The sequence below is a fragment of the Bubalus bubalis genome, chromosome X (assembly GCF_019923935.1).
Source record: "Bubalus bubalis isolate 160015118507 breed Murrah chromosome X, NDDB_SH_1, whole genome shotgun sequence".
Classification (NCBI taxonomy): domain Eukaryota; kingdom Metazoa; phylum Chordata; class Mammalia; order Artiodactyla; family Bovidae; genus Bubalus; species Bubalus bubalis.
In genome coordinates this window covers 54,291,486-54,315,528 of record NC_059181.1, presented here as the reverse complement: position 1 = coordinate 54,315,528, position 24,043 = coordinate 54,291,486, and the positions used below count along the sequence as shown (strand labels likewise).

General features: G+C 41.1%; 1 protein-coding gene across 5 annotated transcripts in view; it reads right to left on the bottom strand.

The window, feature by feature from the left end:
* The window catches only part of SHROOM4 (shroom family member 4), a 246,323-nt gene that overhangs the window by 3,209 nt on the left and 219,071 nt on the right, over positions 1 to 24,043 (bottom strand). For all 5 annotated transcript variants that reach the window (XM_006059480.4, XM_006059482.4, XM_006059481.4 and 2 more), the window contains 4 exons: positions 9,392 to 10,210; positions 4,966 to 5,115; positions 3,907 to 4,087; positions 31 to 300 (listed from right to left, as the gene is read on the bottom strand). In XM_006059480.4, coding sequence (XP_006059542.4) covers positions 31 to 300; positions 3,907 to 4,087; positions 4,966 to 5,115; positions 9,392 to 10,210 — 1,420 coding nt within the window. The remainder of the gene's footprint in view (positions 1 to 30; positions 301 to 3,906; positions 4,088 to 4,965; positions 5,116 to 9,391; positions 10,211 to 24,043) is intronic.

Here is a 24,043-nt window from a genome sequence, read left to right as displayed (position 1 = left end):
TCATCCAGACCCTGGACACCTCAACCCTACCTTCTCCTGGTTGGCCTCTGAATCGATGCTGTTGAGAGCATTCTCCACCCGTGCCAGCCGACCAGAGAGTGACAGCAACAGGTTGACTACTTTGTCCAGGTCCCCGATAAATAAACGGTATTTTTCAAACTCATTGGATTTGCAGAGGGCTTTTAGGTTGGCCTCCACCTCCTCCCCAAGGGCAGAATTGGCAGCGATGTCTTCCAGCAGTCCTCGCTGGGCCTCCCGCAGGACAGAAAGTTTTCTGCCAATGCTTTCAATAAGCTGTACCTAGGAGAAATAAAGCAAAGGATGAGAATGGGGACCGACAGAAACAGATCTGTGCCTGGAACATCTGTTTTGAGATTCAAGTCACAGATGGTGGGCTCTACCCTCGTCATTGGAAACAAAGGAAACCTGAGAGTCATGAGCAATTTCAGTTTTCTGGATGGGTGCCTTTTCCCCCATCCCTTCAGGTCTGCTAGGAATCTGTGTCACCACCAAACTTCTTGGTGTTAGAAGAGTGGTACCCACCGGCTAATTCTCATTTGCCAAATGTAATTCACTAAATACTTGCTGTTTGTTAAATATAAAAAGCAATGTCTGTGAGAGCATAGGTTGGAAAAGCACTGCCATCAGGTATTTCCCTGTGCTTCCTTAATTCTCCTTCACTCCGTTTTAGTACCTCTGATGTTGATGGCACTGTGCTAGATCTTCCCCCACTCAGCTTGACTTCTGAGGCCTTTTGGTTAAGACTGGAGTTCTGGAGTCACAATGACTAAGTTTGACTGCTAGCTCTGCCACTTCCTAGCTATGTGACCTTAGGTGCATTTCTTTCTTCCTTCCTTTCTCTCTCTCTCTCTCTCTTTTGGCTATACCACACAGCATGCAGGATCTTAGTTCCTTGACCAAGAATCAAACTCGTGCCCCCTGAAATAGAAGCATGGAGTCCTAACCACTGGGGTGCCAGGGAAGTCCTTAGGTGAATTTCTTTATGGAGTTTTATTTTATCTGTAGTATGGGGGTAACTGCAGTACCTATTTCACTGAATTGTAATAAGGGTTCACTGACATAATGCATGCCAAAGGTTTAGCACAGACTGAGTACTCAATAAAAGCAGCTGCTACTATTATTCATCCTGGCCTCACCCTATCATTCTAATCTCACTCCTCAGAACCTCTGAGGATTTGCTCCTCATGTGTTCACAACAATCACTCTTATGTTCCTGATTTGCTTATGAAGTTCTGCCAGCTCTTTATCTCTTCCTTTACTTTGGCTATTCCCATTCTTTCTTTAGAGCCCAGCTCTGACCCACTCTCCCTACTGGAAGCTCCTGTCCCCATAACTCCTGTCCCAATTATCTTTTTCTTTTCTACACGCTTCAGTCTTTTGAAATGAGAACCCTTGAGAGTGTAATTTGAAGTTGTTCACTTTTTGTTTCCTGTGTGTGCATCTGATCCCTCTCCTACTACTGGCTAAGTTTCTCAAGGGAAGCACTATATGTGTCTTCTGATTTGTCTCCCCTATAGGTGTAACCAGTTGTGGAACTGCACTTATGGGAAGGTAGTGTGGTAGAGTGGTGTTTTGGAGTTACAGATATCTGGTTTTCAATCCCACCTCCTCCAAACTGCGTGACCTTGGACAAGATACCCAATCCTACTACGACTTCTGTTTTCTCATCTATAAATTGGAGAAGTATGTCTCCTGTCCCCAACCCTCCATTGTTGTAAGGGTTAGATGAGATCATAGAAGTAAAATACTTAGTATTGTGCCTGGTACATTAAGTGCTCGGTACATATTTATTGATGCTGTTACTGCTACTGCAACTGCCACCGCAATCACCAGGCACTCTGAGCTAATGCAACCTGTCTAGCTGCAAGGTCCTTACAAGAATAGACCTGTCCCAGGTCGCCCCCAGCCTTTGCAGTCAGTATCACATTATAGTTAATGGCAAGGACTCTGATGCCAGACCACATGGGTTTGAACTCCAGCTCTGACACAAAATAGTGGTGTGAACTTGAGCAAATTACTCAACTTCTATGTGCCTCAATTTTACCATCTAAAAGATGGAGTAACAGTATTACTAACTCATAGTGTTGTTATGTGAATGAAATACATAACATAATTAATACATGCTACATGCTTAGAATATTGTCTTGTATATAGGAAATATGCTTCAGTGTACTCTTCCTGGCCAGGAACTCTCAGACCATAGGCCTGTAGTTATCTAGAGCATATTCCTTTCTAGTCATTTATTTAGAGATGTCCAAGGTGACAAAGGACAAGAGAGCCTTCTCTGGGTCTGGGCTAGTTGTCATATTTCAGAAGCGGTCAAAAGTCAGGAAGGAGATCACCATTATCTTAATGTAAAAAGTAACAGGTAGACATTTAGGGAAAATTCCAAAACCCACTGGGAATTAAGGATCAATGATATGAATCAGGCAACACAATTAGATGCCAAGAGGCTCTCAGTTATATCCACACCCTCTGTTTTCCCAAACAAAACTCAATGCCAAGGACAAAGGAAGGCTGGGGGCCAAATGATCAACTTGGAAAATCACCTATCTAACCCCAGCTCTTAGGTTCCATAGACCTGGAGGGATGAAAGTGGACACAGCCCTTTGTTTCTCAGCACCTGGGATTTGCAACCTGAACTTCAACTCTAGGGAAAGTGTAGTGGATAGAGCTGTGCAGTCATCACAGACCAGCTAGAGCTGAGTGACTGTTCTGATTATTGCAGACTGGTGACCTTCCTCACCTATTTTCTTCAGAGACAAACACTGTCCTAGCCCACCCACAATCACTTCAATTCACTATCTGCTGTTCTGTGCTTTGCCATTTCTGATCATTTCTCGCTTCTCCTCGTCAGACATTTATTAGGTTTGCTCCTAATAAAAAGATCCTGGCTAAGCCAGGAGGAGCCTTGTCATGCTCAGGAAACATGGAATCCAAGAAGCAGGCATCTGAATCAATAAAACTTTGATTCCACCATGCCTCCTATTCTTTCCCTGACCCTTTGCTTCAGATTGGAAAGTGGTGGGGGTCTCTTGCAAATGGCCTTGAGCTTTTGTACAGGTTGTGTCCTTCATAATAAATATGGGCAGAAGAGCAATTTACATTGAGCTCAGATGTCTACCAAGTAGTAAATTGGGCCTTTGAGGTTGCCATGGAAACCCTATTTGCTTATGAAATAAAAGGGGTAAGTGCAGGGAGGGCAAAGTGATTCCAGGAATTTGATTAGAAACCCACGCTAGGGGTACTTAGAGGAAGAAAGGGGAGGCTTCAGAACAACAACATCATCTCCATTTATCTACTCTAGTATTTTTAAGAGATAATTGATTATACTTGCAAATAAATATTAAAGTTGACTGGCCTATAATTTTTTTCCTTTTTTTTCTTGGTCAGTCTGTTCTCTCCTCCAGAAAGTTATAGAGAATACAATCAATTGCTGCCACCGGTTAGAGCTCACTAGCAAAACTTCGGATGTGCCTTGGATAACAAGTTATTTAACAAGGCTTGCTTATTTCAGAGTAGAAAGTCAGAGAGCACTGACTCCGAGTCCTGGATTTACCCTTAGTCTGTAACTCTGGGTAGCCTGGGCCTCCCAAATGGTAAAAAGAACACAGTAATGCCTACCTTGTAGAGTTGTTTTTAGGATTCGAGCAACATTGTGGTGATGATGATGATGATGATGATTACTGTATTATTATTATTGCTATTGACTAGATCAAAAAGAGACTGGAGCTGCATTTGTGAGAAACCCAGAGAGGCTATTTGATTTCAATTCTGAAGATATAGGAATGCACCAAGATATTCTGGAGAAGGTAGAAGGCAGGTCAACCTCTAGCCACACTCAAACAAATGCTGAAAACCTCTAAGGCATGCCAAAAACATCACCTTTTTTTGAGCCAGTTCGTGGTCAATTTCCTCCTCTCCTAGGCCAATCTCTAACATCTCAGGTTGGTCTTTCAACTTGTTCAACAGCTCTGCTTTGGCCACAGAAATATTGTAATAAGCTGAGTAAGAGGTAGGGATCCCTGGGGCCCCCTGAGGAGGTGAGAAGTGTTGAAAATCTTGTCTGTGAAAACAAAAAAAATGAACATTTGAGTACCTCTGTTGAGAATCTGCTGACCTTTCTGCTTCTTTATTTCTCCATTTGTACAATGGGACCCAGGTTCACCAAGGAGTTGTAAAATAAGGAAATAATGGACTAGGAGGGCCTGTTCAAACATAAACAGGCCATATGAAGGCTCTTTCCAGAAACCAAGTTAAGGCCAACTTGAAGAAATGAGAAGGCTATTTCTACATCCCTGACTTCCACAGCTAGTGAGACTTCTTTAGAGATCAATGGGTTTCATCATTAATACCCTATTAAAATGCAGAAAAAAATAGTCTCCTAAAGTTCTGGGTTTCTGATCATCAATGATTCTCCTTGGTTCATGGTCTCAATATATGGATCCCTAGGAAGGGGCTACATGGTAAGAACATGTCTGAGACCTTAGCTATTCATCCTTTAAGACTGTTGGCCTCCCTCCTACCCATCCTGGATGCCAGCCCACCCCCAGGTCTATCTAGTCTGCTGGCTTACAAAGGCATCCCATGGCTTTCCTGGACACCCTCATCATTTCTTCTTTCTTGGTGGTGCCACTCCTGCTGGAAATAACCCCCCCACACACCGCAGCTCTCCCACAGCAAAGAGGTCACCCAGGACCTCAGCAATTGTCACCATGTTGGAGGCTGGGTTTAGCACCCCTGCCAGAGACTTGTCATGGTGTACAACATCTCTTGTGAGCTCTTCTGAGATTGCCTGATGTGGCGCAGGTCTTTGGCCTGAGAAGAGATAACATCTCTTCACTTCTGGTATATTCCCAATGGCCCCAGCCTCTTCCATGGTTGCAGAATGAAATGGGAATAGAACAAGCAGTGCCCATGGACTTGACAAGTGTAATAGCAAACCCTGTTGTCTTGGGTTCACTGAAGCCTGCAGGGTTGAGGTGCTGCTTATCTGAGCCCCAGCCCATGAAAGAGAACTGCTCCTCAGGAAAGAAGTAGCTCTGGCTCCATGCTGGTTTGGGTTTGGACTCTTCTGCCATCAAAGCTTCTGGTCTGATGTGAGGAAAGAAATGAGAAGAAATGCTTCAATGTTAGGGTTCAGTAATGGAGAGGCAAATAATTCCATCTATGGTTTATGTAAGGGGGAGACCCATACCCACTATGTTCTTGCTGCCTCCCAGCCACCGCTACCCTCCACCTGTCTGTGTCACTGCCCCTTCACTAACCTCTAGCAGTTTGAAAGGAAAAATAGGAGAAACTCATTAGTCATTTTTGCAGCTATTTGCAGCTCTTAGATAAAGGTCAAAAATAATGGGTAAAAGGCTCCACAGCTATTTACTGATTCACACTATGCTGTCTCCTAATTCATCATACAAAAGAAATTTAGGCATGCCAATATTCCTCATCCTAGGTATTCATTTTATGTGTAGTTTTTTAAGCTAATAGCATGGATAAAAGACTGCTACTAGCTAATATTCACATAGTGCTTACTATGCCCAGGAGCTGTCCTAAGACATGTGTGTGTGTGCGCGTGTGTGCGTGTGTGTGTGTGTGTGTGTAAATATAGATATAAAATGTAATGTTCAGGACAATCATTTTACAGATAAGGAACATGAGGCACTGAGAAGTAAAGTGACTTTCCCGGGGTCATCAGACAGTAGATGGCAAATTCAAAATTTAGACCCAGGTGACCTAACTCCAGAATCTGTGCTTTTAGCCACTATATTATACTGCCAAAGGGACAACTTGACGTCATATAAAACCCTGCATGTAAGGAATTTTCTGGCTGGATTATATGTTAGCAGAGAAGAGAGAATGTTCTAGAGGGAATATGAATGTATGAACTTAGGGAATTCCTAAAAGAATTATATAAGAAAAATATTTAGGGCATGTGTGTGAGTTGAGAGTTATGAAATACTGAAAGCAAGCACAGAAGTTTTATTTTTTTTAAAGGATGCAGCTATACATCAATTATATGTCAATAAAACTGGAGAAAAATTTTGAAAGTGGATGTGACTCAGTTCCCTAGCAGACATGGCCCTGTACTATATTATAGTGTATCATATCAGGCACTATGTTCTAGGCTCCTTTCCTCATTCACCCCATTAATAGGGCAAAGGTTATTGGAGATCTATAAGATCATAATCTGACTTTGATAACAAAATTTGATACGAAAAGCAGATTCCTTCTCCAGACTACTGAGAAGAAATGCACAGAGTCCGTAAAGCAAACTATACCTGCACTTGAATCAGTTATTAGATTTAACCAACACTCGATAATTCCACTCACTTGCTTCTATGTGTATCCTGACATTTTTTAACAAAAGAGTATGTGGGTTATAGAGATACTCTAGTTTAATTTGGCTGAAATTAGGATGTCTTTCTTTTCTTTTTTTTTTTACATTTTAGATTCAAAATATTACACATCTACTTGCCCTTAGTACTACTTTCTCTTATAAAACCTTAAAAACTTCCTGCTGGGTAGGACTCTGTGCTCTCTGAGGGCCTGGAATAGGATCTTCTTGAGGAGTTCCTGGGGTGATGCAGTGGGCACAGTGAGCCAGACAATCTGGGTTCTGGCTACTTATGATCTTCTGCAACTTACTTTATATCCCTGTGCTTCACTTTCCTCATCTAAAAAAAAAATGTAGGAGACTAATGGTATCTATTTCATAGGTTTGTTGTGAAGATTAAGTCAGTCAATACACAAAAGTGCTTAGAACAATACTTGGCACACAGAGAACAGGCAATGAAATATTAGCTATGTTGGAAATGATGTTCCTTAAATCTCCATCACTCAAAGAAGCATATATAATTGATTTTTTGCCACCACAAGCCAGGTTTTTGTGCAAATGTTTCCCCTCACATCCCGCAGTCATTAAGCAAAAACAAATCTGTGGACTAAGTTATAAAATCCCTAGTACTAGCAATTTCCTTCTCTCTGGACAAGGTGCCACAGTGAACGGAAGTACATAGAGACGAAGGACTAGGAGGCTGGAAGGGGTAAGCCTGGGGCTTTACTACCTCTGGTGCACATTGCCTTCTAGGAGACATGAGATCTAAGTGAAGGCCTGGCTACTGCAGGAACCAGAGCTCCCTGAGAGGGGCTGCCCAGAATGGCAAAAGAAGCATAGATTTTTAGAGTCAGATCTGGCTTTGAGTCTTTTCTGTGTAATTCAGAGTTAAGTAGTCCCTTATTTTACTCAGCTTTAGTTTCATTATTTGTCAAATAAGGATAAGGGCTCATAGGGTCATTGGGAGGATTCACTGAAATAATAGATTTAAAATGACAAGCAGTGTCTGGCATATAGCATATGCTTAATACGTATTCATTCATTCATTTATTCATTCCCTCTTCCAAAATATTAAGTGTCGATTATGTGCTATGTTGGCTTACCTTTTCCCTGCTGTGATAGATAACAATCCACAGTCACTTTCCACAAAGCTTTCTTTTGTGTATTTTCAAAGAATGGGGTTTAATAGAATATTAGGTACTTATAAAATTATTAGAAGACCTAGAGCACAGGATTTTAAAAGTAGCCTTAGGTATTCAAGGAGCTGCAATTTCTATCATAATCAGTGAGATGGGGAATCAAGTGGTTAATACTAGAACTTGGGTTCAGGATCAAAACCCCATCTGTGTTGTATTATTAACTTTGGGCTATATCACTGTTGTAATAAATAAACAACCTAGAAATCTCATTGGGTTAAAATGATAAAACCTTATTTCTTACTCATAACAAAGTTCACTATAGATCATGGAAACTCCATGATGCTCTCTAATTACAATAAGAATGCTTTCAGATAGATGGGCAGCTTGAGAAAGAGCCATTAGAGATCTGATAAGAGATCTCCATGTCTGGGAGCCAGGCCCTGTAAGTGCTGGGCTTGTGGCATGTGAGGCTGGAAAACTTCTCAGCTAGCTCCAGATATGGAGAAGGCAATGGCACCCCACTCCAGCACTCTTGCCTGGAAAATCCCATGGACGGAGGAGCCTAGTAGGCTGCAGCCCATGGGGTCGCTAGGAGTCGGACACAACTGAGCGACGTCACTTTCACTTTTCACTTTCATGCATTGGAGAAGGAAATGGCCACCCACTCCAGTGTTCTTGCCTGGAGAATCCCAGGGACAGTGGAGTCTGGTGGGCTGCCGTCTATGGGGTTGCACAGAGTCTGACACGACTGAAGCGACTTAGCCCCAGCAGCTCCAGATAATCAATTAACAGATTTGTCTATCAGTAAAAGACACAATAACAAGGTACTTCTAATAGCAACAAAACTCAGGCAAGTTCCTTCTGTAATGTTATTTAAGGAAAGCACTTAAAGGATAGACACCTGCCCCTTATCCCCACCTCCTGCAGAGAGTGGGTGGAGCTCTCTGCAGGAGGACTGGCAGAACTGAATGTCAAAGCTCTTGTTTTGGAGCACAGAGGACAACCACACAGTGTGGGGCATGCTGCTGAGCATGGGCACGGTGAAGGGAACAGTTCTCCAGTCAGACTACACTCCTGCTTCAGCCTCTCTTCCCAGACAGCTAACTCTGTCAACTACCACTTTTGGTAGTACCATTTGCTCACTGAAGCAAATGCTTCAGAGGAAAGAGGCAGAGGAAGTAAGGGTGGGGTGATGAATAAAGTGGAAGGTGAAAAGAATGCCTTTGGCTGTTGTAAGGAATGGTCAACTCCAGGAACACCTTTGATACTGGGCACAGGGGAAGAGTTTAGAAGCCCAGGCAGTCAGGTTGTGAGCTGGCGATTTATTCTAGAGAGCAAGCAAAAGAAAAGGCAGAAGAGGACTTGAACCAGGCTTCTGGAATAGGCAACAAAGGCTTAATGCCTTCTCCCTCAGGGGCCAGAAACTGATGAGTACCTTAAAGACAAACTAGAAATGATAAATACAGTATCTCAATAGTGCTATTTAGGGATAGGGTTAGTCGCTCAGTTAGTCACTCCGACTCTTTGTGACCCCATGGGATTCTCCACACAAGAATACTGGAGTGGGTAGCCATGCCCTTCTTCAGGGGATCTTCCTGACACAGAGATCAAACCTGGGTCTCCTGCATTGCAGGCAGATTCTTTATCATCTGAGCCACCTACTGAGCACCTACTATGTGCTAAGCATGGGGTTATGTCCTTTACGTGGATTATCCTCATTCTCACAAGAACCATGTGAAATAGGTAGAATCATGCCCATTTTCCAGGTGAGAAAAAATGAGACTGGGAATAGTTTAATTGACCAGTCGAAGGTCATACAGCTGGCAAATGGTGGAGATGGAATTCAAACTCATGCTGCCCCCTCTTCAGGGACCTAATGTCTTTCATAAGCACTTACTTGGAATCAGTGGTCTCCTGCTCTGATGTCCTCCAAAGCCCACCAATGCCATAATAACAAGGGGGTTGAGCCTTTTCAGCTTGAGAGCCCAAGTGGCCCCTTACTGGAGGCAGGAAATCACTGGAACGCAGAGCAAAGGATTCTGGCTCTGCTGGGAGGCTTTGTGAGCCCTGCCTTGGGGCCTCCAGGTGGCCAAAGGCCGGAAGCTGGGGCTGCTCCAGAACCTCCTCAGGATGGAGGGCACCGGAACCAGTGGTTTCTGAACTGAAATACTGGGGTGGCAGCTCCTCCTCCTCCCCCGCTTCCTCCTCTTCTTCCTCCTCCTCTACCCCTTCCTCCTCTTCTTCTTCCTCTTCCTCCTCCTCCTCTTCTTCCTCCTCTTGCTGCTGCTGCTTTTGCTGCTGTTGCTGTTGCTGTTGCTGGGCTGCACGGAAGAGCCTGTACTTCTCCCAGTTGGGAGGAGGAGGACGAGGAGGAGGAAAGGCCTTCTTCCTGGCACCCAGAGCATCTGGCTGGGTCTCATCAACTTTGTTGAAGAGCTCCTTCCTATGCTGCTCCCAGACCTGGGAACTCTGAGGATCCAGGGTGATGTGGCTTTCTGAGAAGGCACGGCTGCGCAGCGGGCGAGGCATGGAGGCTAGGGAGCTCTCCTCTTCATAAACGGAGGTTTCCTCTGTTTTTTTGGAGGAGTGCTTAAAGTCTCCAAGGAGGTCAAGAGAAGAGACTGCTCGGTAGTTTGACAAGTCCAGTGCTGGGTTCTCAAGGCAAGGATGGAATGGGGTTGCCCATGAAAAGCTAGCCTTGGAATGAGCCATTTCCCTGCAAAACAGCAGATGAAGACTGGATAAAACAAGCACACTGCAGATGGTCCCATCACTTTAGATAACCTCATTTATGTAAATTTTAAAATGGCAACAAAACAATATAATATAGGTAGTAAATGTAATAATATTAGTAATACTGTTCTGTACATCAGTGTCTCTTTTGCTGTCTCGTATACAGGGTTATTGTTACCATCTTTCTAAATTCCATATAAGGGAGAGGGTGGGATGATTTGGGAGAATGGCATTGAAACATGTATAATATCATATATGAAACGAGTCGCCAGTCTAGGTTCGATGCACGATACTGGATGCTTGGGGCTGGTGCACTGGGACGACCCAGAGGGATGGTATGGGGAGGGAGGAGGGAGGAGGGTTCAGGATGGGGAACACATGTATACCTGTGGCAGATTCATTTTGATATATGGCAAAACCAATACAATATTGTAAAGTTAAATAAAATAAAATTATAAAAAAATGAGGGGGATTAAAAAAATAATATTAGTAATACTAATATATGATATATAACATTGATAGCTAACATCCAGGTGCCAGACATGGTTTTAAGCGATTTCCATGTCTTAACTTCTTTAATCCTCACAACAAGCCTAGGAAGTAGCTATTATAATTATAACCTAGTCGTTGCTCTGGGTCACAGAGCTATTAGCAGTAAGTGGCAGAACTAGGATTTAAACATGGAGAGTCTTGCTCCAAAGTCTGGATATACACACCACCCCACTCACTCAGATTGAATGTGCAGTGTTCTGGGGCTTGCAAGTGTGGTTATCCTGCTACATTTGTTTTTGTTTTAACTGTGAAACATTTCAAATGTTTTAAAATATACAGAGACTGCTATAATAAATATCCCCACCTACTTCCCAGAATTAAGATATTTTAATATGTTGCCATCTATGTTTCATGATTTTTAGTTTTTAAATTTTATTCATTGATTGCTTTGACCATACAGTGCAGCATGTGGGATCTCAGTTCCCTGACCAGGGATTGAACTCATGTCCCTTGCATTGGAAGGCAGAGTCTTAACCACTGGACCACCAGGGAATTCCCCATGAATTTTTAAAATAAATAAATAATACCCCTTTGTTTCACCCCCTACTTCTATAACCCTGCTGCCTCTCTACACACAAGCTATATCATGAATTTGGCATGTATACTTTCTGTCCATGTTCTCATGCCAAAAAACATCAAGAAGGCCATCCAGAAGTATCTGCTATTTTGGATTTTAAATATACCCTTCTAATGCAATTCTAAACAGAATTTTCAACAGGAATTTTTAACTGTAGAATGTTTTTTGTTAAGTTGCAAAATAAAGAAAGATACAACAATCCCCGTTTACCCACTGTTTCACTTTCCATGGTTTCAGTTACCTATATTCAACCACAGTCCAAAAAACAGTAAATGTAAAATTCCCAAAATAAACAACTAAAACTTTTAAATTGTGTGCTATTCTGAGTAGTGTGATAAAATCTCTATCTGTCCTGCTCCATCCTGTCCAGGATGTAAATCATCCCTTTGTCCAGTGGATCCCACCCATTAGCCACTTGGTAGCTATCTAGGTTATCTGTCACAGTATCACAGTGCTTGTGTAGAAGTAACCCTTATTTTACTTAATAATGGCCCTAAAGCCCAAGAGTAGTGATGCTGGCAATTTAGATCTGCCAAAGAGAAACCATAAAGATCTTCCTTTAAGTGAAAAGGTGAAAGTTCTTGACTTAATAAAGAAAGGGAACAAATCATACGCTGAGGTTGCTAAGATCTATAGTAAGAATGAATCTTCTATCTGTCAAATTATGAGAAAGGAAAAAAAAATGTGCTCATTCTGCTATCATACCTCAAAGTGCAAAAGTTGTGGCCACAGTGCGTGAGAAGGGTTCAGTTAAGATGAAAGGGCATTAAATTTGTGGATGCAAGACATAAATGGAAAACATGTTCTGGCTGACAGCAACGTGTTACACCAGAAAACATGAAACCTATATGAACACTTCAGCAAGGGATTCCCTGAAATAAGTGACTACTGTAAGTAAGGGATGGTTATAAAGACTCAGGAATAGGTTTGTACTGAAAAACATAAAAGTTACTGGAAAGGCTGCATCTGCCAATGAAGAAGCCACTGCCATGTTTCTGGCAGAGTTGAGAAGTTGATCAAGGAGAGAGACAGAATTCACCTAACTTTTATTGTAGAATATGTCTATAACGTTCTATTGTATTATTAATTATTATTGTCAATCCCTTACTCTGCCTAATTCCCCTTGGAGAAGGAAATGGCTACCCACTCCAGTATTCTTGCCTGGAGAATTCCATGGACGGAAGAGCCTGGCAGGCTATAGTGGGAGTCTCAAAGAGTTGGACACAACTGAGTGACTAACACACACCACCCAATTAAACTTTATCATAGGTATATATGTATAGGAAAAAAACATAGTATATACAGGGCTCAGCACTATCCGTGTTTTCAGGTATCCACTGAGGGTCCTGGAATGTATCCCCCACAGATAAGGGAGGACTACTGTATAATAAAATGTATACTTTGCTACAGAAGAATGGGAGCTAAGTAAGGCATTAAGCATAATATAAAGCAATTGTAATTAAAACAGTGTTTTACTGATTAATAGAATGGAATTGAAAGTCCAGAGACATATTTAATATCAAACTATAAAAATGTATAATTCACCTTCCATAACAAGAAGATAAAGATGTATTAATATATTTTTGAGACAATAGCAGAGGAGCAGTGTTATTTGAAGCTGTACCATATATTATATATCAAAATAAATTCCAGATTCAAGAGTTAAGGGGGGGTGTGTATAAAATGTTAATATATGTGTTATATATGTATATATTATATACTTATAAGAAAAAAACTATCAGAAAACTTAAAATCTGTCACTTGTGAGGTGAAATAAGAAATTCTCATCTTGTAATAGAAAAGTATATCCAAGGAAAAGAAGTCTAGGTTTACTTAAATATGTATAAAAAGTCAAACTTCGGTATAATAAAGAATGACCAAAGCAAAGGACATCTCTTTAGTCTCAGAGTTTGAAGAGTTAAACTCTCTAAGCCAGAAGATCTGGTTTCCTGCTTTAGCCTGTGAGCAATCAGCATCATGCTAAGTACTGCCTCCTGACAGGAAATTCCAGCAGTTGAATTAAACCATCAGACAGAATACCCATTCAGTAGTCATGTTGGAGCCTGAAAATATTTCCTTAAAAATAATAATACACATAATGGTGGCCAAAATGAGACAGAATGGAAAGCAAAATCTCCTTCACTCCCCTCATTTCCAGTCCCCATCCTGGCTAGCTCATCCCTCATGTGGATCAGAAATTCATAGCCACACATTCCCCATTCTATTCTCATTTGGACCTTAGCCCACCTCTAGCTTCTTAAGATTATAAAAATTCCTTGTGTACAAACTGTTCCACCTGCCATTTCCCCTGGTCAGGAAGCAAACAAACAAGACGGTGAGTGGGAAGTAATAGGATGATAAATGCTATCAGGTGGACAGGTCTTTTCTGACCACCTAATCTAAAATAGAGACAACTTATCCTTAATTATCCTTTTTCTGTTTTGTTTTTCTCAGAGCATACATTCCCACAAGGGCAGAGATCTTGTGTGTGTCATTCATCTGATACCTAGTGCCTGGCACATAGTAGGCATTCATAAATATTTAATAAATGAGGTAATTAAAAAAATTCCAGGGGCCATGATACTCATATAATTTTTAAAATGTTGAATTAAAGGCAAAAAGTAATAAACAAGACAAAGAAGGACACTATAATATTAATGATTAAAAAAGACAAAATCTAATTATCCTGAATCTTTATGTACCAAGTAATATAGCATCAAAATTCATAAAGCAAAAATATAGAAAATGTATAGGTAGAAAAAAGCAGAAACAAAATATGAGACTGTTTCAGCTGATGACAGATATGATAGTCAAAAGGTAATGAAAAAAAAATCTAAATTTCTTCATATACCAAAAACAGACTCTACTTTCTTTTTAAGGGCCCATTAAAATTTTTTTTATTGACTACATATAAAACCAAAAAGTAGAAGTAGAAGAGCTACTACTGTAGCTCAGGCAGTAAAGAATTCACCTGCAATACAGGAGACCTGGTTTCTATCCCTGAGGAGGAAAGATCCCCTGGAGAAGGAAATGGCAACCCACTCCAGTACTCTTGCCTGGAGAATCCCATGGATAGATAAACCTGGCGGGCTACAGTCCATGGGGTCACAAAGAGTCAGACATGACTGAGCGACTAATACACACAGACTTGTATCTAGTCACAATACAATAACATTAAAAATTAATGAAAAACAAATATTTCTAGCACATAGAAAATGAAAGGGAGAAAATATCCTCCACTCTAGTAAAAAAGGAGACAATCTAAAATTGTAGACTACCTAGAAAATAACAATAATGAAAATATCAGAAGTGAGAGAATATGGATGATTAAAGCAATGGTTAAGAAAATGATAGTCTTAAATACATTAATACATAAAAACAAAATAAATGAATTATGCTTTCAACAAAAGAAGGTTAAGAGACACAAAAATAGAACTAAGCAAATAAATCTAGTGGCAGAAATTAATACACTAGAAAACAAATGTTAGAACTAATAATTAAAGCCAACAACTTTCTTTAAAAGAAAAAACCATAAAACAGATTATCCACTTGCTAATTAAAAACCCTAAATGCACAAAATTAGAAATGGACAAATAACCAGAGCTACAGACTAAATGAAAACAGTAAGAGAACACTTTGATCTACTTTATGAAAACAAATTTGAAAACTTAGAATAGTTTTCTAGAAAAACAAAAATTACCAAAACTGATTCCAGAAAAATGAAAATATCTAAACCACCAGTTACCATAGGAAAAAAAATTGATAAATTTGACCAAAAGATAGCATACTCCCATGTGAGTGAAGTGAAAGTCGCTCAGTTATGTCTGACTCTTTGGGACCCCATGGACTGTACATTCCATGGAATCCTCTAGGCCAGAATACTGGACTGGGTAGCCTTTCCCTTCTCTAGGGGATCTTCCCACCGCAGGAATCGGGCCCAGGTCTCCCACACTGCAGGTGGATTCTTTACCAGCTGAGCCACAGGGGAAGCCCTATACTCCCATGGTCTTGTGTTAATTCTGAAAGAAAGTAAAAGTGCTAGTCACTCAGTCATGCCCAGCTCTTTGCAACCCCATGGACTGTAGCCCACCAGGCTCCTCTGTCCATGGAATTCTCCAGGCAACAATACAATACTGGAGTGGGTAGTCATTCCCTTCCGCAGGGGATCTTCTTGACCCAGGAATCGAACCCAGGTCTCCTGCATTGTAGGCAGATTCTTTACTGTCTGAGCCACCAGTGTTAATTCTACCAACCTTAAGCACCAGACAACCCATATGCTATTTACCCTTTCTAGATTTTGGAATCTAGAGAATAAAGGGAGATGAAAAGAATCCTGTATAACATCAACACCAAAACCCAGCGACTAGAACATACATAAAGGAAAACCAGAGATTATTTTCATCGAAGAATACTAATGCAAAACTCACCATTTTGCATGTAAAACAGAAATATTAGAACATTAGCAGATATAAGGAATTTATTAATAAACTACCAACACGTATTAAAGGTTCAAAAGACCTTTTCTGAGAAGGGTGCATGATCCAAAAAGTTGGAAACCATTGGTCTGGGGCAGTTGCTCCTAATGAAAGTAGCTCTTAATTGGAATTACCTGAAGATGTTGTTTAACATGCAAATTCCTCGGCTCCACCTCTAAAAATTGAGATTTAATACCTCAGGAATCTATAAACAACTGCCCCAAGGGATTCTAATATTCTAATATCAATAATTTCAGGGGTCATACTATTTCTATAGTATCTTTGTTTCTATAAAGATCCAGGGTGAAAAAGATGAGAGTGTCGTGGTTTGGGGGAAGAGGTTTGGGGATAGAGTTACTTGTTCCAGTTAGGTTGGCTTCCCATCTATATAGTATGTGCCCCAGCCCTCAGCACAGACATTCCTACCTTCTGTCTTTGCCTCTCCCACTTTTCCCCACCTTCATCTCCAATCTAGATCTTACGAGATGCAGATAGTGAAAGCAACATCTCCAAAGGTTCTGGTGGGGTCAATGTCCTGCTGCTCTGGTGAGAAATAACCCTGTTTTGTGATAGTCATTAAATTTACCACTCTTTCCTTCCCAGGGCACAGGGAAGACAACAAAGCAGAGTGGAAAGAACACAGTGTTTAGAAAGACTTGAGTCTGACTTCCAGTAAAATTTAAAAATCTGTCTCCAGAACCCAAAAGTTTTGTGACCTTGAGCAAAGTTTATTTATCTCAGTTTTAGTAAAATATCTATCTTACAAAGCTGCTGTGAGGATTAACCATATAAAAAGGATCTAGCAATGATGCTAGGTACATGCAAAGGTGATTCATAAATGACAGAACCATGAACATTTCATGCAAAGATGGGCTCGATAAAGGACAGAAATGGTATGGACCTAACAGAAGCAGAAGATATTAAGAGGTGGCAAGAATACACAGAAGAACTGTATAAAAAAGATTTTCACGACCAAGATAATCACAATGGTGTGATCACTCACCTAGAGCCAGACATCCTGGAATGTGAAGTCAAGTGGGCCTTAGAAAGCATCACTACGAACAAAGCTAGTGGAGGTGATGGAATTCCAGTTGAGCTATTTCAAATCCTGAAAGATGATGCTGTGAAAGTGCTGCACTCAATATGTCAGCAAATATGGAAAACTCAGCAGTGGTCACAGGACTGGAAAAGGTCAGTTTTCATTCCAATCCCAAAGAAAGGCAATGCCAGAGAATGCTCAAACTACCACACAAGTGCACTCATCTCACACACTTGTAATGCTCAAAATTCTCCAAGCCAGGCTTCAGCAATACATGAACTGTGAACTTCCAGATGTTCAAGCTGGATTTAGTAAAGGCAGAGGAACCAGAGATCAAATTGCCAACATCCGCTGGATCATCGAAAAAGCAAGAGAGTTCCATAAAAACATCTATTTCTGCTTTACTGACTATGCCAAAGCCTTTGACTGTGTGAATCACAATAAACTGTGGAAAATTCTGAAAGAGATGGGAATACCAGACCACCTGACCTGCCTCTTGAGAAACCTATATGCAGGTCAGGAAGCAACAGTTAGAACTGGACATGGAACAACAGACTGGTTCCAAATAGGAAAAGGAGTACCTCAAGGTTGTATATTGTCACCCTGCTTATTTAACTTCTATGCAGAGTACATCATGAGAAATGCTGGGCTGGAAGAAGCACAAGCTGGAATCAAGATTGCCGGGAGAAATATCAATAACCTCAGATATGCAGATGACACCACCCTTATGGCAGAAAGTGAAGAGGAACTAAAAAGCCTCTTGATGAAAGTGAAAGTGGAGAGTGAAAATGTTGGCTTAAAGCTCAACATTCAGAAAACGAAGATCATGGCATCTGGTCCCATCACTTCATGGCAAATAGATGGGGAAACAGTGGAAACAGTGTCAGACTTTATTTTTTTGGGCTCCAAAATCACTGCAGATGGTGATTGCAGCCATGAAATTAAAAGATGCTTACTCCTTGGAAGGAAAGTTATGACCAACCTAGATAGCATATTCAAAAGCAGAGACATTACTTTGCCAACAAAGGTCCATCTAGTCAAGGCTATGGTTTTTCTAGTAGCCATGTATGGATGTGAGAGTTGGACTGTGAAGAAAGCTGAGCGCTGAAGAATTGATGCTTTTGAACTGTGGTGTTGGAGAAGACTCTTGAGAGTCCCTTGGACTGCAAGGAGATCCTACCAGTCCATTCTAAAAGAGATCAGTCCTGGGTGTTCTTTGGAAGGAATGATGCTAAAGCTGAAACTCCAGTACTTTGGCCACCTCATGTGAAGAGGTGACTCATTGGAAAAAACTCTGATGCTGGGAGGGATTGGGGGCAGGAGGAGAAGGGGACGACAGAGGATGAGATGGCTGGATGGCATCACTGATTCGATGGACGTGACTTTGAGTGAACTCCGGGAGTTGGTGATGGACAGGGAGGCCTGGCATGCTGTGATTCATGAGGTCGCAAAGAGTCAGCCACGACTGAGCGACTGAACTGAACTGAATGCTATTCTTGCCTGGAGAATTCCATGAACAGAGGAGCCTGGCAGGGAACAGTCTATGGAGTCACAAAGAGTCGGATATGACTAGGATACTTATTGTTAGAGTGAAGTCACTTACTCAGGGTCCCTGCAAATGATTATACAAACTGTGCAGTGTACAACCTTCACTTCTGTATGCTTCAGCCCTACTCCTTGTTCTTATCAAGAGAGTTGAACTGCACCATCCTCTGGTTAATGTTCAGCCCTACTCAATAGCCAAGAAACCAAGAGAACTTGGGTCTTAGCTCAGATACATGGTTGCTGAGCCAGGAGGCACTAGATTAACAAGGATTTTAACCATAGGTTCATTTACTCACTCTTTTCAACTACTTAAAAAGGAGAGAGAATAAAAGCCAAGTTTAGGCTTAAAAGCAGCGTGAAGATCAACAAGACTAGATATTCTAGGTTGTTTTTTGTTTAGGCATTAATTAGTTATGTCAGCCTTACAGAATTAACCTCTAAGTAGCCAACTCCAGAACCAGTTGGAAGAAAAGAGCACAGTCTTGTAGGAACATTCAGTGACCCAATCCATGGCACTATAACACTATCCGTGGCATGGGGCTCCAGCAAGGCAACCTGGACATTGCTATTCTCTGCATAAATTCGAATTTGAAAAGCACATCCCTCCCACCAACATGGCCTGTGTAAGGGCAGCCTAAACCTTTTAGAGTCACTTACATGAGGGGAGCAGAAATAGGCAAGACTCCAGAAAAGGGTAAGGACTGCCCTCAAAGAGATCAGCTGGGCCAATGTGTATATACGTCATTCCAAGCTGTCATTCAGTATTACACTGTGCAAGATGACCAGATCTAAGGGGAGCAAAACCCATAGTCCTTGCTTTCCAGGCACTAACAACTGAAGTAGACTGGTGAATGTATGTATGCTAAGTCACATCAGTCCTGCCCGACTCTTTGCGACCCCATGACCCATAGCCCGCCAGGCTCCTCTGTCCATAGGATGCTCCAGGCAAGAATACAGGAGTGGGTTGCCATTCGCTTCTCCAGCAGATCTTCCTGACCCAGGGATCAAACATGGGTTTGATCATGATCTGAGTCTCTTACATCTCCTGCATTGGCAAGTGAGTTCTTTACCACTAGTGCCACGGGAAGCCCTAGACTGGTGAATGGGAGGCTTCCACTGAAGTGTTTCAGGCTCAAGCCAAGAACAGTGTTCTCTAGAGGCCCTATATGCATAGAAATCTACAGTTTTCTTTGCAAACAAGTAAGGATTCTTCCCTAGAGTGGAGGATAAGGAACTTCATTAAGGAAAAAGAACTATGGTTACTTACTTATTGCTTGCTATGTGTCAGGCACTGTTGTAGGCACTTCTGCCTATGTATTTCTATTACTTTTCATACAAGCTCACTGAAGTAACTATGCCATTACTGCCAGTTTGAAAATGAGGATCCTGAAGCTTAGAAAGGGTAATTAATTTTACCAGCTACTGAGTAGTAGTAGTGTCTGGACTGGAACTTGCCTTATTTGGCTCCAAGGGACAATCACACTGAAGCAAGGACTCCTGGAGTTAGGCAAAAGGTACTCACACTACATTCATCACAAGGTGTTCTCAAAGACTTTGGCTCCTTGCTGAAGAGAGGGGAGGAAGCATGAAAGCTAAGTCTGAGAAAGGGCTTTGCTGACACCAGCCAAGGAGACTACATCTCAAAAACAAAAGCAAATCATGTGCCAAGTCCTGGGCTGTTATTCTCTTTTCCTCTTGGCACAGGTAGACTGTGCTTCTGATAAATAGATTTTCCCCTTTTGTTACAATCTTCTTTGGGGAGGGGTTCATAGTAATTGAAAATGAAAACTAATATTTGCAGAGGCTGAAAAAATCTCCTCCTGCCTCCTTTGGCCTTTTGAAGCTTTCTTGTTTGGAATTTTTATTTTTAACCTCACCACAATAGCTTGGCATTCCAGGATCTCAGCCGCGAGATGGCACAGTTCCAGCTCCATCTCCCCTTCCCCCTTTCTCAGGAGCTAAAAGATACGACTGCTCCAAGAGAAATAGCCACTCCCAGCTTATTGCTGAAGGAAATATTTGCAAGATCCAGGAAGTGAGACACAAGGAGGCTACACAGGGAGGGAGAAGGGCCCAAAACGCTTATTGTTGCCACCCTTCTCCACCTCTGGGGCCACAGAACTTCAAGTAAGGAACAATTAGTCTGGTAACAGCAAACACAAGTGGCATGATTTGCCCTGGCATGATACAGCCCCCAGGAGTCTGGTGCAAAGTGTCCTTTGAAGAGATCTGAGAAGTCCTTGCTTTATTGTGGCTATCTTGGGTGAAGCTTAGATCCTTCTCTCCAATGATCCCAGCTTGGAGTTTTCAAGGTTTTCCCATTATTCCTCTGAATTCTATGTAGTGTCACAAACATGGTGCTAACGGAGGGTAGTGATCGCTCTTGTTTACTCAAAGTCCATCATGTGTCAGGCACAGGGCTGGACAGTTAACAGACTTGATCTCATTTCATCCTTGAGACAATCTTGTGGCTTGAGCATTCTCTTGCCCATGTTAGAAATGAGACTCAGGGAGGTTAAACAACGTAAGCAGCTGGGAGAAGTTACAGCCAAGGTCCATCTGACTCCAATGCCCATGGTTTATGCCAGCACAACATGCTGACTCTTCAGCATTCTCATAACCTTCTCAAAAGATTTAATAAAAGACATTTTAAGTGTACATAATGTATTGTTGAGATGTCAGGCGGGTTTGATATCCACCAGCACAATTTAACAGAAGATCAGGCTGCCTGAGGTTATTGAGGCTCTATTCTCTAATAGCCAGTGGTTCTGACATTTAAACATGCATCAGAATCACCTGGAAGGCTTATTAAAACACAGGTGGCTCAGTCCTATGCCCAGAATTTCTGATTTGGTAAATCTGAGGCAAGATGTAGAAATTTTATTTTTAACAATATTCAGAATGATGATGGTACTGCTGGTCCCAAATCATACTTTGAGATACACTGCTTTAATCAGTCATTATTTTCCAGGTTCCCAACTTACTAGAGTATCTTAAGAGGTATAAACCCATTTTAAAAAACTCTTAAAACAAAAAGGAAATTTAATTAACTATATACATACCACCCATGTGACAAGTGGGATGAAGATGTACAAAATAAAATGAGTATACTGGAGGTCCACAAAGCTCTGGGAATCTTGATGCTATTTAAGGAAATTCAGTGCCCCACCACTGTTAAACAATGGATGTGCCAGAGGGAGAGAGCAATTTTTGTATATTTGAATGCCCATGTATACCAGGTGTTGCTGCTGCTGCTGCTGCTAAGTCGCTTCAGTCGTGTCCGACTCTGTGCGACCCCATAGACGGCAGCCCACCAGGCTCCCCCGTCCCTGGGATTCTCCAGGCAAGAACACTGGAGTGGGTTGCCATTTCCTTCTCCAATGCATGAAAGTGAAAAGTGAAAGTGAGGTCGCTCAGTCGTGTCTGACTCTTCGCAACCCCATGGACTGTAGCCTACCAGGCTCCTCCGTCCATGGGATTCCCCAGGCAAGAGTACTGGAGTGGGGTGCCATTGCCTTCTCTGATACCAGGTGTTAAGGTATTGAATTTCAAAGACAGGGGAATAGATTTAATACCAAAGTTACAAAGAACATAATTTTATCTCAAATAGTTTAAAAGGCAATCTGGGTGCTGAATTATGAACGGCAATTATTATTATAGAGTAGTTCTTTGGCATGCATGTATATACCATTTGAGGTTTTAACCCTTTAAGAGTAACCCTAAAGGTCCATGAAGTGTAGTAACTTATCATTATGCAAAGGGTATGAATTTGACTTGCAAGGTATTATAATACTGGTTTGCAGGGCAAGTCACCAAGCAAAGGAGGGAGGCTAGTCAACCACTTGGCATTCGCATGTCAATGTGGCTTGATGGGTCTCTATTTGCTGTCAAGGTACACAGGTGCACAGTAACCCTGGTAGAGAGAAAAAATGCTTCTCTGTAATGCAAACTACTTGCCAACTAGCGCTGATGATGGAAGTGAAGAGCAATGTAAAGGTCTTGAGAAAGTAATGGCTCTAAGTCAGATAATAAAATGTTCATTAGTGGGAGTGGAGGGAGAGGTTCTATGTTGTAGTGATGGTGACAAGTTTGAAGATTCACAGAGGCTTGGTGATGTACCGCCTCAGAAAAGTCAAGACAGATAAGCAGAAATGCTAGCTGATGGAGAATTCTAGCAAAACAAATTCTAGCTAACAGAGAGATCAAGCATGGCTGCTAAGTAACACTGTCTGTCATTGGTACAGGGATTTTTCCAAAGCCCTTGATCTTTAACTTTGCAGGCCTACATCAAACCAATATGGGTTGCCTCTTCTTCAGATTTTCTTTTTTGTTATGAATTCCAGCAAGTTGACAAGTACCCAAAGAACATCACACGCATTCAGCTCCAGCTGTTTACATTTTACCAGATTCCTTTCTGAATCTTCTTTGTACATGGCTACTATCAGATTCAACATGTGGTTTAGAATTTAGCCTTTTTTGTTGTTAATATTATTACAAATAGTCAAATCTGTGCAAGACCCAATGTTTGTATACCCATCATAGTTAACGGATATATTCTATACCAACATGATGATATATTAGATTGGTAAATCTTTTCCATGATTATAAATAGCACTACTACAAATATCTTTAAACAAGTTACTTTTCTCTTTTTAGGTTACTTCCTTGGGGGGCATGCTAGATCAAGGAGTATTTACAGTTTTATAACTCTTGTCACATGTTTCTAGATTGTCTTTTAAGAAAACTGAACTAATTTATACTGCTCCATGAAACACATACTGTTTCCTCAAGTCTTGTCAAGATAGGGTTTTGTAATTTCTATTTATAATTTCAATCAACTGTTAATAATTTAATAAGCTGATTGTGACACCTTGAAGTTGTTTTTATTTGTACTTGTTTAATTGGTATAGAGGTTGTACTTTTCCATGCAATGATTTTACTGTCTTTATTTCCTCAAGTGTAAATTGGCTGTTTATTTTCTTTGTCCTTTATGAAGCTGAATTTGAAAGCTGACCTTCTATAATCTGTATCCATTCTTTATATTTTTTGGACAGTCAACTGTTATCTGTGATGCTGACCCCAGACATTTTTCTCATTCTCTTATTTAGCTTTTTATTACATTTTGTTGTACAAAAGTTTCTTTCCCCAACTTTTATATAACAATCATCCATCTTGTCTCTGATGATATCCTCCATTTAATAGGCACAAATTTATCTTCCATCCATAACTGGAATGAATATGCTATTCCACTGGTCTGCTTTCTGAAATTTATACTATAGAGTATTGTATGTGCTGCAGCTCTAAGTTAATTATTCTCCATATTGATACCTACAGTTCCCAACATTTATTGAAGAAAGATGATTGCTTTCTGCAGTTCACAGTTGCCTCCAATGTGCTCTGTAGTCTTAGAATCTGTTCCTAGAATCTCTCTTTTTTATTTAATTTCACTGTTTGACATTTTTTCAACCCACTATCATATGGTTTTAATAACTGTCACTTTATGGCAAACTTTAAAATCTGATAGGGTAAGTCTACCACCATTACCTCTTCAAATAAATGTATTCTTTGGTCTTCCTGCCCACTTTTTCTTTCAGATAAATTTCACTATGAATTTGACAAGTTCTATAA